General features: G+C 34.7%; 1 protein-coding gene across 4 annotated transcripts in view; it reads left to right on the top strand.

Moving 5' to 3' along the window:
* Positions 1-15,000, top strand: part of LOC131356000 (tensin-3-like) — a 63,270-nt gene that overhangs the window by 15,688 nt on the left and 32,582 nt on the right. For all 4 annotated transcript variants that reach the window (XM_058394707.1, XM_058394708.1, XM_058394705.1 and 1 more), the window contains 10 exons: positions 1,642-1,793; positions 3,711-3,761; positions 4,120-4,242; positions 5,671-5,735; positions 6,615-6,698; positions 9,978-10,090; positions 12,151-12,211; positions 13,413-13,488; positions 13,599-13,725; positions 13,932-13,997. In XM_058394707.1, coding sequence (XP_058250690.1) covers positions 1,644-1,793; positions 3,711-3,761; positions 4,120-4,242; positions 5,671-5,735; positions 6,615-6,698; positions 9,978-10,090; positions 12,151-12,211; positions 13,413-13,488; positions 13,599-13,725; positions 13,932-13,997 — 916 coding nt within the window. In that variant the 5' untranslated portion in view covers positions 1,642-1,643. The remainder of the gene's footprint in view (positions 1-1,641; positions 1,794-3,710; positions 3,762-4,119; positions 4,243-5,670; positions 5,736-6,614; positions 6,699-9,977; positions 10,091-12,150; positions 12,212-13,412; positions 13,489-13,598; positions 13,726-13,931; positions 13,998-15,000) is intronic.

Below are 15,000 nucleotides of genomic sequence, written 5' to 3'. Positions count from 1 at the left end.
TCTTTATCTATCTATCTATCTATCTATCTATCTATCTATCTATCTATCTATCTATCTATCTATCTATCTATCTATCTATCTATCTATCTATCTAGTTTCTGTATCTCAGCGTAGTTAATGAATAAAGAGTAAAAAGTGAAGCTTCAGCAGGGGAATTCTGAGACAAACCAAACAGGCAAAGTAAATATCTCTCAGCATTCGAACTAAAAATACTTCAGACTTTAAACTCGCTGGAGAACTGCAGGCCAGGTTTATATCTGTAACTCATTACAAATGAAGCTGCTTTGAGATTCTGAACCTATCGGTTATCCTGAATCTCGCTCCTCACTCGACTCGGCCTCGTTTTTCTGCCTCGCTGCTCGAATGAATAGAGCAGGACAACACCCAGGATCAGGACCTGCAGCTTCACGGCTGTTTCAGAGCACCAGCTCTTCTCTCTGTTGATATAGCTGTGTTGGGATAAGCAGGGATGGATAAGCCATGCGGCAGGAAGCGTTCCCTAGCTCTAGAAACACAGGAAGTGCTCGGGATTTAGCTCGTTCCTGGACACCACATGTAGCAAATTGACCAGGATTCATTCATTCATGATGTATAAACTCGAACACGTAGCAAGTTTTCTGTGAAGTTTCTCAGTTCTGTAGCGTCTTGTTCTGAGTGAGGTTAATGATCATATAGTAACTCCATCAGCTAGACTAGTTTATAATACAAACTCTACTCTAGCTAGCTAGGACACATTAAATCATTAAAAAAAAAACAATAAACGCAGCAGTTATGTTAAGAATTAACATTCAGGAACTGATATTCAGCCAATATTTCAGCTAGCAAGAAACAAAATAGCGAACCAGCGCTCATTTACGGTGTAATTAAACACAGAATTTCAGCCACAACATTTCAGCTGAGTCACTTAAACATTTCACAGACATTCCAACTGAAATTAGCTTTGCTAATGTTTATCTGAGGTATATATGTTATGTTATAACACCATTGTAAAAATGTTTATAAACATTAAATCAAACATTTGTTAAAATTCCTACCAACGAAAACATTGTAGGAACATTGGGGAAACGTTTCTAAATGTTACGTAAACATATTTATGCTACAAAAAGTTGATAAATATTCCATCCACGAATTTATAACTAAGTAAAAATGTGGTAACATTGTCGTAATAATAAAAAAAAAAATCGTAAATGTTACGTATAAACATTTTGTTAAGGTTCCTACCGATAATAAACATTATGGAAAGGTTTCTAAACGTAATGGAAACATTTTTTATTTATGTAAACTGTTCCGTAAAGCTGTAATAAGTACAGTATTTACTTCCCTCAGGTAAACATATCAGGGGGAAAAAGGCTATCATTTTTCTGCGCAGTAAAACCTTTACGAGCGAATATGTACAGTAATTTCAGCTTTGTGTTCTCTTTGTGCTTATTGTGAAAGTTACGCTTTTATGCTTTGTCTTGTATGTTTGTGCGGTGAGGTTCAGTTTTTTGTTTTTTTTTACAGTGGTGTGATGAGCAATATTTTACGACGAGGCCGAACAATTGCAGGCAGTAAACCCGAAGCGTCCTGATTGCATGTTTTAAACTTCCAGTGTAAACCTGAGGCGGCGGCCATGTTGATTTTGTTTTTTTTTCTTCGCAGAGATGGAAGAAGGCTACGAACTTGACCTGACCTATGTGACGGAGCGCATCATCGCAGTGTCCTTCCCGCAGGCCTGCACTGAGGAGACTTACCTGCACAACCTGAAGGACGTCACACGCATGCTCAAGTCCAAACATGCCGATAACTATTTGGTAAGACACGCCTGGGTGTTTACACACTCCAGCTCGGGAGAAATGGAAGAAGCAGCAGCTCAGGATTATAGGCCCTGGAGGAATAGGTTTCAGCTTGTCTCCTGAACGTCATGCAGGGAACGTCTGCCCAGAGAGCTCTTTTTTTCAAAGTCTGGCTTTAGAGACAACAGCAATTAATGCGTTCATTGCAACTGCAGGGGTTTGACGACATCCTTTTGAGCAAAACGGAATCATGAGTTTAAGCCTTGAGAATAGAGGACTTGGTTAAAAAGTCATCGGAAACTCCGAGGAGGTTCGATTGTAACATTTCACAAAGAGGTTTTGTTTTAAAACATCTGCTGTAATAATAGTTTACACCAAAACGCTGTCAGAACCTTCCCACAACCTTCCCACAACCTTTAACATTCTTACTATTAGTCGTCTTGAAGAAATGTTTATAATATATATATGTATATATATATATATATATATATATATATATATATATATATATATATATATATATATTTCACTGACTGGAAACGTTGCAGCAACATTTACACAACGTAAAAACATTGTAAATATGTTGAAAAAAGTTTATAAATATTACACACAAACATTTGTTTACGTTCAAGTGTTGTAGAAACGTTATAAAAACATTTAGAGAAACGTTGCATAAACATATTTGTAGTTCTTTGTTTATACTACATCAGACAACAAATATTGCATCTAAGTTTTTAGTTGTTAGGTTACGCAAAAAAATGTTGCAGAATATTTATAATTGTTGTTTTTCAAAACATTTCTTAAAGGTTTGCAGAATGTAAACATATTTCTAAATGTGATCCAAAAACATTTCCTAACATTAAAAAAAGCTTGATTTTGCTGCTTATTTCAAAATTTGCATTAAGATAAAAATAATAATAATAATTAATTAAATAAATAAATAAATAAATAAATAAATAAATAACAATAGTTTGTAATTACATCAAAAAAATGATAGTAAAATAAATAAAAATATTGCTGCCATCATTTAACCAAATATCGATATTGTTCATAAATCTTATATATATCTTATATCTTATATATATATATATATTTGTAAATATAGCACAACATTAATTAAAAAAATGCATTTATTTGAAATATGCTTTTATTTATTCATAAACTGATACATATATAAATTTTGATTTTTAATTTCAATATTTTAAAGATGTTTCTTTGTGACAAAATCCAAATTGTTATAAAAAAAAAACTAATTCTTTCTTTCTTTCTTTCTTTCTTTCTTTCTTTCTTTCTTTCTTTCTTTCTTTCTTTCTTTCTTTCTTTCTTTCTTTCTTTTTCTTTCTTCCTTCCTTCCTTTCTTTCTTTTGTTACCTTACACTTTCTTTCTTTCTTTCTTTCTTTCTTTCTTTCTTTCTTTCTTTCTCTCTTTCTTTCTTTCTTTCTTTCTTTCTTCACTGGGAGGAGATTACAAGAAGAATTGTGATTTCAGCAATTTAAGTAGATTTATGTAAAACAAACAGCAGAAAAATCTCAATGCAAAATTTGAAATTCAAACATTTTTGGCTGCAACAATTACACAAAAAATTGTTACTGATGCTGATCTGTACTGTATTAGAGAGAATAATGACTGTTTACTCAGACCTGAGATCTCCAGTGTTGTCTGCTGTCATGTGATGAGCGAATCTCTCTATCTGTCTCGACTTGTTTTTACTCATTTGGGATGATAGTAAGAGACAATCTGTGAGAAGTCTCTTTAGATGAGCTTAAAGACAAAATAACTGGAAGGATTCACAAGCCTACATTAAGGCAGTATGTTACTACATTACTGTACTGTACTGTGAGCCTAGTGGGGACTCGTGGTACTGCGCTTTCAGCTCATAGCCAAGGTTTTTTTTCTCTCTCCAAGGTTTGCTCATATTCCTGTTTTTGTTCCAGGTGATCAACCTGTCAGAGAAGAAACATGACCTGACCAAGATGAACCCTAAGGTAATGGAAATAGATCTGTTTGGAAATGGCTCACAGAGAGCGCTGGGGTGTGTGTGTGTGTGTGGGTGGAGTGTGTTGACTGCGTGTTTGGTAACAGCAGCATTAGTCATCTAAAAGGCTTGAACCAACACCGCCCAACGTTCCAAACATCTCTTTATACCTCTATTCTGAATTCTGATTGGTCAGAAGGTGTTATGATATCAAAGTCCCTGTTTCCATAGCAACAGCTCTTTGTTCTGATAGGAAGTGTCTCCATTTATCGCTGAATCGTCTGAGGAATTTAGATCTGATTTGATGTTCTCTTCATTGTGAGGACACCTGAGAACCTGCAGCACTGATGTCTGTGATTCCTATTCAGACTTTAGACACGGGCTGGCCGGACCTGCATGCTCCTCCTCTGGATAAGATCTGCACCATCTGTAAGGCCATGGAGAACTGGCTGAACAATGACCCACTGCACGTGGTGGTCATCCACTGCAGGGTGAGATTGCTCAGATTTTACACACGGAGAAGTGCTTTATTACATTTCCTACTAAAGTTGCGTGTAGACACTTGTGTGTGAACAGGACAGCTGATTTGCATATGGTCACACCCCCAAAACTCCATAAAAGGAAACGTTCACATAGAGAAAAATGACAACTAAATAGCAAACAACTGAATGGTGGAAGTCAACTCGAGTCTGTGCCAAGATAGACATAAAAGATAGATAGATAGATAGATAGATAGATAGATAGATAGATAGATAGATAGATAGATAGATAGATAGATAGATAGATAGATAGATAGATAGATAGATAGATAGATAGATAGATAGATAGACTTTTTGTTAACACTTTTTGGTCTCACTTCTTAATATTTTAGTATAGTTGTGTGGAAGTATGGAAATACTGTAAAAAATAAATAAATAAATAAATAAATAAATAAATAAATAAATAAATAAATAAATAAATAAATAAAGTTGGTATGCAGTGTGCTAAAATTGTAACAGAGTAAAAAAAACAGACTTAATCATCACTTTTTCAATCTTTTACTGCTTTCCAGAATGTTCTAGCTCTATTTTTAAGAAATGATAGCGAAATGACTGTATTTACCAAAGCAGTTTTATGCTTCATCGACCTGTATGAGGTCCAGTTAAAGATTACGTTCAAAGGAAAGTGATGTGAAATTACACACAAATTACACTGTGCTCATTCTACAGGTCAGAAAAACTGCTCTTTTTTTCTTTTCCTAGCGCTTTAGTTGCATAGAATTTGTATCAACAAACTCAAGTGTATGAGAGAAAATATCTGAAACACATTACTGATAAACATTTATTCATCATCTGTTCATTCTTCATCTGGCACTGATTAAAACAAGTCAAATATGTATATATTTTATATTTTCTTTCTTTCTTTCTTTCTTTCTTTCTTTCTTTCTTTCTTTCTTTCTTTCTTTTATTATTTGCCTTAACTTTACTATTTTTTTTACATTTAATTACAAACTATTTATTTATTTATTTATTTATTTATTTATATATAATATAATATTACAAAATATTATTCTTGAAAGAAATATTTAATAAAAATAAATATTTCTTTCAAGAATAATATTTTGTAATATTTGAACATTTCTCTTTTATATTACTTTCATTTTGATGTATTATTCATTTATTTGTTTATTATTGAAATTTTACTTTTATTTATTTTATATTTATTTATTTTTGCTCTTTTGTTTGTTTGCTGTATTATAATAATAATAATAACAATAATAATAATAATAATTTACTTATTATTGTTATTATTATTATTATTATTATTATTATTATTAATGTTATTATTATTATTATTATTATTATTATTATTATTATTATTATTATTATTATTATTATTCCCGCAGAAGCCTTGGTCACATGTTGTTTTCTGTGCTGCAGGGAGGTAAAGGCAGGATCGGAGTGATCATCTCTTCCTTCGTCCACTTCACGGACATCTCCGCCAGGTACCTCACTACAAAATATTACTGAATTTTTGATTTTTGATCTTCATCAGTGCTACAGAGCATCTTCATCAGTGCTACAGAGCATCACCACATCGTTCAGTAGCGTGGGTCACTTACAACTCTCATTATGAGAAATATGACTCGTGTATACAGTGTGTGTATGAGTACAGAAGTTTGTACACCCTCACACTGACGACAAGAATCCAACACCAGGTTTCTGATCAGCATTAAAACTATCTATCTATATAGCTATCTATCTATTCATCAACTTTTGAGCAAGCTAGCTCAGTTAATTAGCTGTTACTAGTTTTTACCTGTAGCCGTGGTTACAGCGTGTGTGTGTTGTTCTGTTGAACTCTTGGTCATTGCTGCTCACCTGCTCATTTGAATTAAATTTTCATTATCATATGTATCTCTGCTGATCTGCTTCGTATACACACTCCTGCTGTGAAGTAGAGTGTGAGCCAGCCCACGGTTTGTGTGTGTGTGTGTGTGTGTGTGTTTAGAGACACTGTCCATTTAGAGTCACAGAGAGAGGCCTCTGTTGAAGAGTTCCCAATGTGTGTTGGTTTAGAGCCACACACACTGACACACACACACACACACACAGAGCCTTTACTCCCCTGTGTTTACTTAACCAGTACATTCAGCTTCTCCATGCTGGAATCTCTGGCTTTACTAGATACTCACTCATGTATCCTGTGTGTGTGTGTGTGTGTGTCATCTGAAAACTTCAGATTTTTATTCAGTATCTGACACTGAACTTGAGTTTAACTAAAATCTATGAAATAACTGATGTATATAATGTATATAATTATGTAATAACACTGTTATATATGTGTTATTATGTTAATAACCTTACACCTGTGTGTGTTACAGCGCGGATCAGGCACTGGATCGCTTTGCCATGAGAAAATTCTATGATGATAAAGTCTCTGCTCTGATGACGCCCTCACAGAAAAGGTAAAATGTAAAAAAAAAATGATAAATGTTTTAATTACTGAATCCCAGGACACATCATTTAACTCTTCATTTTAAATAGAAAAACAGAAAGAAATAGATACAACAAACATTACGGCGAAACCATGACTCTGCTTAAAAATATCCACCAAATTCAATAAAGAAGAAGAAGCTATGAGGACAAACCGAACATGATGCTCCCATCACCGTGCTTCATTTATCCATTTATAACACTTAAAAAAATAAAACAAAATAAAAAAAACATAATAATAAATTAACAAAATACACTGATCTTGTCGCAAAAAAATTCTAAATAAAAATAATAAATTAACTAAATACATTGGTCTAGTAGACAAAAATTCTGAATTAAAATCCAAAAACCAAAATCTAAATAAAAAAAAAAAAAATTAACAAAATACACTGAGCTTGTAGAAAAAGTTAAAAATAAAAAAAAATAATGAATTAACAAAATACACTGATTATGTAAAAAAAAAATAATAATAATAAATTAACAAAATACACTGATCTTGTAGAAAATGTTCAAAATAAAATAAATAAATAAATAAATTAACAAAATATACTGAGCTTGTAGAAAAAATAAATTAATTAATAAATTAACAAAATACACTTATCTTGTAGAAGAAAAATAAAAAATAAACACTGATCATATAGAAAAAAATTCAATATAATAAAAATAATAAATTAACAAAATACACTGATCTTGTAGAAAAAAGTTGTAATTAAAAAAAATATAAATTAACAAAATACACTGAGCTTGTAGAAAAAGTTTTAAAAAAATAAAAAATAAATGAACAAAACACACTGATGTTGTAGAAAAAATTTCAAAATAGAAAAATTAAATAATAAAAATAAAAATAAATTAACAAAATCATGTAGAAAAAAAAAGAAGAAGCTATGAGGAAAACCGTAGCTCTGAACATGATGCTCCCACCACCATTGTTAATCTAATCTAATCTAATCTAATCTAATCTAATCTAATCTAATCTAATCTAATCTAATCTAATCTAATCTAATCTAATCTACATGGTTGTAACTATATAATGATTTTCAAGAGGGTGAATACTTATGCAAGGCAATGGCGTTGTAATGGAGAGACAATTTTGTGGTCTTGTCATTCTTTATAACTCTTTTTCGTTACGGCTAATAAGAAGAAGAATTTGGCACAGCTGGATGTTCCTTTATCCTGCCAGTTGAGCTCTTCGAATGTTTTTAAGGAAATATTGTTGTAGAAATATTGATGTAGAAGTGTGTGTATATCACATAAATAGGGTTATATGAGTCATTAAAAACACTGGAACGTGACAGGATAGCCTCCAGATAAAGCAAAAAATAAAAGGTGACTTTTGATTAAAGTGGTTTTTGGTATTAATTCTATTACAGAGGAGTCTTTGAGTTCTTCCAGCAAACATCTCTCATTTCCAGCACAATGACACACCTGGATCAAAGCAAACGACTAAACAAAATGCCAACACAAGCCAGGCAGGGCGCTGGACCTGGAGCTTTTGTCTTCTTGTTTTGTCTTCGACTCGCTTTCACGTTGCTATCAACCAACCACCCGAGTGGTTCATTATGACACGTGAATCACCGACATCAAACTCTGATGTAGATATAGGTGTATATGAAGTTTTCAAAAAAAAATAATATAGCAAGAGTAAAGTTCTAGCAAAGACCACCTCGATGTCATCTCGTACCTTGTCGCTGATCTTGTTTCAGGGGATCTCTGTTCCTTAAAATCTTTTTATTATGCCATTTTGACAAATGCTGTATGCTTACAACCCGAACTGGTTATATACTCTTAAAAATAAAGGTCCCAGGAAGAACCAAAAAAATTTTTTTTCGGCAGATATGCCATATAGGAACCATTTTTAGTTCCATAAAGAACCTTCCAGTAAATGGTTCTCACAAAAGAACTTCTTTCTTCTTAGTGCTGAAATGAACTTGTTTTTATAGCTGAAAGAACCTTTCTCTTGCTTAAAGGACCTTAAAGAAACGTTCCATAGATGTTGAAGGTTCTTCGTAGAACCATACACCATGACAGAGAACCATTATTGGTTTAGGAATACAGTTCCTCTTTGGAAATTCTTAGCTAGCAAAGTCTTAGACATGTTTATTCACCCTGACTGTTACACCACATGATTGTTTTTCTGAAGTAAATAAAAACATGCCGGAAAAATCTCAATTTTGCTCAAAAAACAATTTCAATTTTTAAACAAATTCCCCCAATTCTCAGGAATTATTGAAAAACAGTGTCCCAAATTCTCCCTCTCACTGTAGTGAGTGCTGCTTGTGCTTGTCCTTTGAATCTTTTATGTGCTTTTGTTTATATTGTGCCATGTGCCTCAACTTGTAATTGCTTTGTTTTCCTAATATGTGCACCTGTTTCGTGTTCCTCCCTCAATTACTTAGTGAATTGAAGCCTGCTGTTTCAGTTTTTCATTCTGAAATATTTTCTTGACATTTCTGTATCTTTTCTTTTCAAGCCTTATTTATTTAAAATTATTTTTAATTTAATGTTATATTGTTTTAATTTAATTTAATTTAATTTAATTTAATTTAATTTAATTTAATTTAATTTAATTTAATTTAATTTAATTTAATTTAATCTTTCTCTTTTCTACAGTTCCTCCTTCCTTGTTTTTCAGTTCTGGATATCTTTAGTTTTTCATTCCAAATTTTTTTTTTTTTTTTTTTTTACATTTCTGTATCTTTTCTTTTCAGGGATTATTTACTTAAAATTATTTTTAATTTAATTTAATTTAATTTAATTTAATTTAATTTAATTTAATTTAATTTAATTTAATTTAATTTAATTTAATTTAATTTAATTTAATTTAATCTTTTCTTTCTGTTTTGTATGATCCCTCCTTCCTTGTTTTTCTGTTCTGGATATCTTCAGTTTGTCACTTGTCTCCTCCTCTTTGTCCTCCACCATGGACTAGCGCTGTGATTAGCGAGGGCCAACATTAGCAGCTCTTCCACCTGAACATCACCCACAAGCCTTAGGGTCTGGAAATGTAAACAGGAGTTTAAGAGGTTAAATCAGGTGGATCTGCTCTGATGCTGTTCCAGACCCTGCAGCATGTTTCCACTGTGTTCCGAACAACAGAATAAACACACAGTACAAATCATCTTCCAGAAATTTCCCAAATAAGCCGTAAACAACACGTATTCCTGGGTTTTTCCAGAACGTTCTTTTAGGTTGATTAGATCAGAAGTTAGACTTTAAGCTGAGATGTTGATGTTGATGCTTTTTCTCTTCAGATACGTATGGATCCTGACCAGTCTGCTCAGTGGCTCCATGAAGATGAACACCTCTCCGCTCTTCCTGCACTGTATCATCCTTCACGGCATTCCCAACTTCGACAACTCCGGAGGTTTGTGTGGTCACTGATGGAATTTTTAGAGTAGAATTAACTCCCAAAACTCGGAATATGGCTCTTAGATATGATTCTGTTCTTGGATGGGGAAGTGCTTTTAGCATTCTGAACTGGTTCCACTTGGAACCTCGTGTAGGGTTCTACATTCATGTAGAGTTCTACACTGTGTTACATTCTGAGTTCTACACTGTGTTACATACAATGTGTTACATTCATGAAGGGTTCTACACTCGTGTAGGGTTCTGTGGTCATGTACTGTAGATTCTTTATTAGTAAAGAACCTGTAAGAGTGTTAAAACCCTACACAAGTGTAGAACCGTACATGACCGTAGAAGCCTACGTGACTGGAGAACCCTATATGACCGAAGAATCCTATGTGACTGAAGAACCCTATGTGAGTGTATAATTGTAAATGAGTGTAGAACCCTACTTGAGTAAAGAATCTACATGAGCACAGAACCCTACATGAGTGTAGAACCCTTTATGAGTGTAGAACTGCAAATGCATGTAGAACCCTACATGAGTAAAGAACCTACATGAGTACAGAATCCTACATGAGAGTAGAACCTTACATGGGTAGAACCCTACAGAAGTGTAGAACCTTAAATATGTGTAGAATCTATATGAGCACAGAATCCTACATGGGAGTAGAACCCCACAATGAGTGTAGAACCCTTTATGAGTGTAAACCACAATTAAGTGTAGAACCCTACAAGAGTGTAGGATTCTGTGCTCATGTAGGTTCTACACTTATTTAACTCATAAAGGGTTCTACACTCATGTAAGGTTCTACCCTTGTACGAATTTATACTCATGTAGGGTTTTTTTTACTCATATAGGGTTCTACATGTGCAAGGTTTTTCACTCATGTAAGGTTTTACACTCGTACAGGGTTCTACAATTATGTAGGGTTTTGTGTTCAGGTAGGTTCTTTACTCATGTAGGGTTCTACACTTGTACGATTTGACACTCATGCAGGGTTCCACACTCTTCTATGGTTTTTCCGACATGTTTAAGGTTTTATACTCACAGGGTTCTGTGCTCATGTTCTCATGTATTGTTCTACACATGTACAATTCCCCACTCATGCTCATGTAGGTTCTTCACTAGGTTCTTCACAGAAGAAACCAAAAAAGCTCTGCTAATGAGAGTTTATTGCTTTATCAGATTTTTCCTTTCCTACACCTGCTTCCAATTTTTTTTTGTAACTGGAACAACAATATTGGAGCCAAACGGTCCAAATGTTCTCATGACTGTCCTGTCCAGTGCTTTGGTCTATTTGATATATTTTATATCTATAACAATTTTGTATTCACTCAGAGGTTCGACTTAATATTGTCGATCTTTTTAAGAGCATGTGTTTTATTCATCAACGTTAAGCTTAATACAAAATCACAGCTGCTGACAGAGCACCAGGGTTTGGTTTGAAATCCTCCTGGACCTAGAGTGTGTATCTAGAGCTGATGAATCTATTCCAAGTGGACTCTTGTTCCACCTCGGAGCACACCTGGAGCAGGTGATGTGGCGTGTAGGTCACGTGTCTCGGGTGTGTTACGTGCTGCAGGAGAGGAAAAAACTCTCCGGGTGTGTTTGCAGACTCGGATTCAAAAGACTGACAGGCAAACAGAGAAGAATATCGCCATTATTCATATAAACACAATCAGAGGTGCGTGTACATGCAGGATCAGGCGAACACACACACATACACACACACACCACACACACACACACACACACACACTGCAAAACATGCACTAGAGGAAGGTGAGAGTCACTATAAATCAGACGAACCACAATCATTACACACACACACACACGATACATTTCTCTGCTGTAGAGACTTTATGCTCACATTCACAATAGAGCACAGCTTGGATTTCCCATAATCCCACACAGTTTTGACATACAACAAGATTTAATTGCAACAAATTCAGCATTTTTCCATTTCTTGTATTTGATTATTTTAATATCCAGTAGATAAATGACAGGAGGAAAAGATCACTGCTCTGTACAGGAGGATGAGTGACATGAGGTTGTGTTTTCTCCGTGTGTTGCAGTCTGTCGTCCCTTCATAAAGGTGTATCAGGGCATGCAGGCCGTCTACGCCTCCGGAGTTTAGTGAGTTACTCAGCACTCTGCTTTCATCCTTTGACTTCATTGCTGACTTCATTTCCTCTGAAAGAAAATAGATAGAGTAGGGAGGAAGGAAGGAAGGAAGGATAAATATAAGGAATTAATGAAAGAACAGCAAAAGAAAGAAAGAAAGAAAGAAAGAAAGAAAGAAAGAAAGAAAGAAAGAAAGAAAGAAAGAAAGAAAGAAAGAAAGTGTAAGGTAATGAAAGAAAGAAAGAAAGAAAGAAAGAAAGAAAGAAAGAAAGAAAGAAAGAAAGAAAGAAAGAAAGAAAGAAAGAAAGTGTAAGGTAACGAAAGGAAGGAAGGAAGAAAGAAAGAAAGAAAGAAAGAAAGAAAGAAAGAAAGAAAGAAAGAAAGAAAGAAAGAAAGAAAGAAAGAAAGAAAGAAAGAAAGAAAGAAAGTGTAAGGTAACGAAAGTAAGGAAGAAAGAAAGAAAGAAAGAAAGAAAGAAATAAGGAAGGAAGGAAGGAAGGAAGGAAGGAAGGAAGGAAGGAAGGAAGGAAGAAAGTGTAAGGTAACAAAAGTATGGAAGGAAAGAAAGAAAGAAAGAAAGAAAGAAAGAAAGAAAGAAAGAAAGAAAGAAAGTTTAAGGTAACGAATGTAAGGAAAGAAAGAAAGAAAGAAAGAAAGAAAGAAAGAAAGAAAGAAAGTGTAAGGTAACGAAAGAAAGAAAGAAAGAAAGAAAGAAAGAAAGAAAGAAAGAAAGAAAGAAAGAAAGAAAGAAAGAAAGAAGGAAGGAAGGAAGGAAGGAAGGAAGGAAGGAAGGAAGGAAGGAAGGAAGAAAGTGTAAGGTAACAAAAGTATGGAAGGAAAGAAAGAAAGAGAGAAAGAAAGTGTTAGGTAACAAAAGAAAGAAAGAAAGAAAGAAAGAAAGAAAGAAAGAAAGAAAGAAAGAAAGAAAGAAAGACTTTTGAACAGTAAAAGTTTGTCTGCTGTTGCTATAGTAACAGTAGAGTAATAGAAAACTAATCAGCAGCTTCTGGCCAATCAGAATGCAGGATTCAGTAGCTCTGTGATAGTAGCTCTGTAATAATGATTATAGAATGCAGGAAGTAGGAAGTAGTCCAAAAGGAAGCTTTCCAGCTTTTTCCCTTGTCTTGTGTATCTGAATAGATGTGGTGTGTGTATGTGTGTGTATATGTGTGTGTGTGTGTGTATGTGTGTGTGTGTGTGTGTGTGTTTATAGTCACATCGGACCAGGCCACAGACACAAGGTGTGCATCGCCCTTGAGCCGGCTCAGCTAATGAAAGGAGACATAATGGTATAACCATTAACCTGATTCACTAAAGATTAACACGAGTTCATCAAACACACTAAGATACTGAGATTCAGGGCTGAAGTTATGTCTCTGTTGTGTGTGTGTGTGTGTAGGTGAAGTGTTTCCATAAAAGCAGTCCATCTCAGCGGGATCTGGTGTTCAGGCTGCAGTTCCACACCGGAGCCGTGCAGGGATACAGCCTGATGTTCGAGAAGGAGGACATGGAGCATGCCAACAAAGGTTCACTCACACACACACACACATCTGTAATGTTAATAACAGTAACTTTGCTTCCTTGTGAGCAATGTATTCGTTTCACCATCATCAAGTGTGTGTGTGTGTGTGTGTGTGTGTGTGTGTGTGCGCTAAGCAAACTGTGCGATTGTGTTGTAATTTAGTTTCCCGGCTCACACAGATCCACTGAAACTCTGCTGTTTGGGTTTCAGATCCCAGATTTCCGGATTATGGCAAAGTGGAGCTGGTGTTCTCTGAAGGCCCTGAGAGGAGCCAAGGTATAATTCAGCTTTCATCTCTTTCCACTCTACACACACACACACACACACACGTCTCCCACTGTTAGCCAGGGCACAGCCTGCTGAGCTCTTCTGCTGCCCTGTCAGCACACTCTTCACACATTTCCCCTCTGAGAGAGACTCCCAGCAGGAGGGAGCAAGAGTGTGTGTGTTCAAGCGAGAGACATTCCACATCCTCGGTCCAGCAGCCAGCAGCAGACTGTGTGTGTGTGTGTGTGTGTGTGTGTAGTAAATATAGTTAATGGTACAATGGTCTATTTATGATGGCCTTTATATATACACATATATTCCCATTTTTCCCTTTGATATTATAACATCACTGGCCAAATTATTAGGAACCCCTGTACATCTGTTCATTCATGCACATGTCTAATCATGGAATCATGAGGCAGCAGCTCAGAGCATAAATGCATGTAGGCATGAACCAAAAGGGTCAGTAAATATTAAGATCAGAATGGATAGACTTGTTCACACTGACAGGAAGGGTCGGGTAACTCGAATCACCACTCTTTGCCTCAGAACAGAAAAGCATCTCCAAACACACCGTTATACAGTTATAAACATATATGGGTTCCTAATAAATTGGCCATTGAGTGTATAATATAAGTGAAAACAGGAACTGACTTATTATTAAAATGTAACTATAAACAAACAGTATATGGACTATTTGGACTGTGGCCGTAATGTTGCACATCTCTTCTAAATCTTGCATTAATCTGTTTTTGGTGCTTGGACCCCTAATGAAACTTTACAGCTTTACTGTTACAAAGCACTGACCATGGAGAATCATTCTATAAAGCTTAAATAAACTTACACAAAACTTCAAAATGTTAGCAATTATGCACATTTACAGCACTTTTTTTTTTACATCATGTTTAAGTTGTTACTATAGAAATGATCCTAGAGATACTGTATTGTCAGAATTGGGAATACATCAGCAATAAGGTGTAAATTCAAATAGCCGTTTCTCAAGAAGTGGAAA

The sequence above is a fragment of the Hemibagrus wyckioides genome, linkage group LG07, assembly GCF_019097595.1.
Source record: "Hemibagrus wyckioides isolate EC202008001 linkage group LG07, SWU_Hwy_1.0, whole genome shotgun sequence".
NCBI lineage: Eukaryota > Metazoa > Chordata > Actinopteri > Siluriformes > Bagridae > Hemibagrus > Hemibagrus wyckioides.
This window is presented reverse-complemented; position numbering and strand designations above follow the sequence as displayed.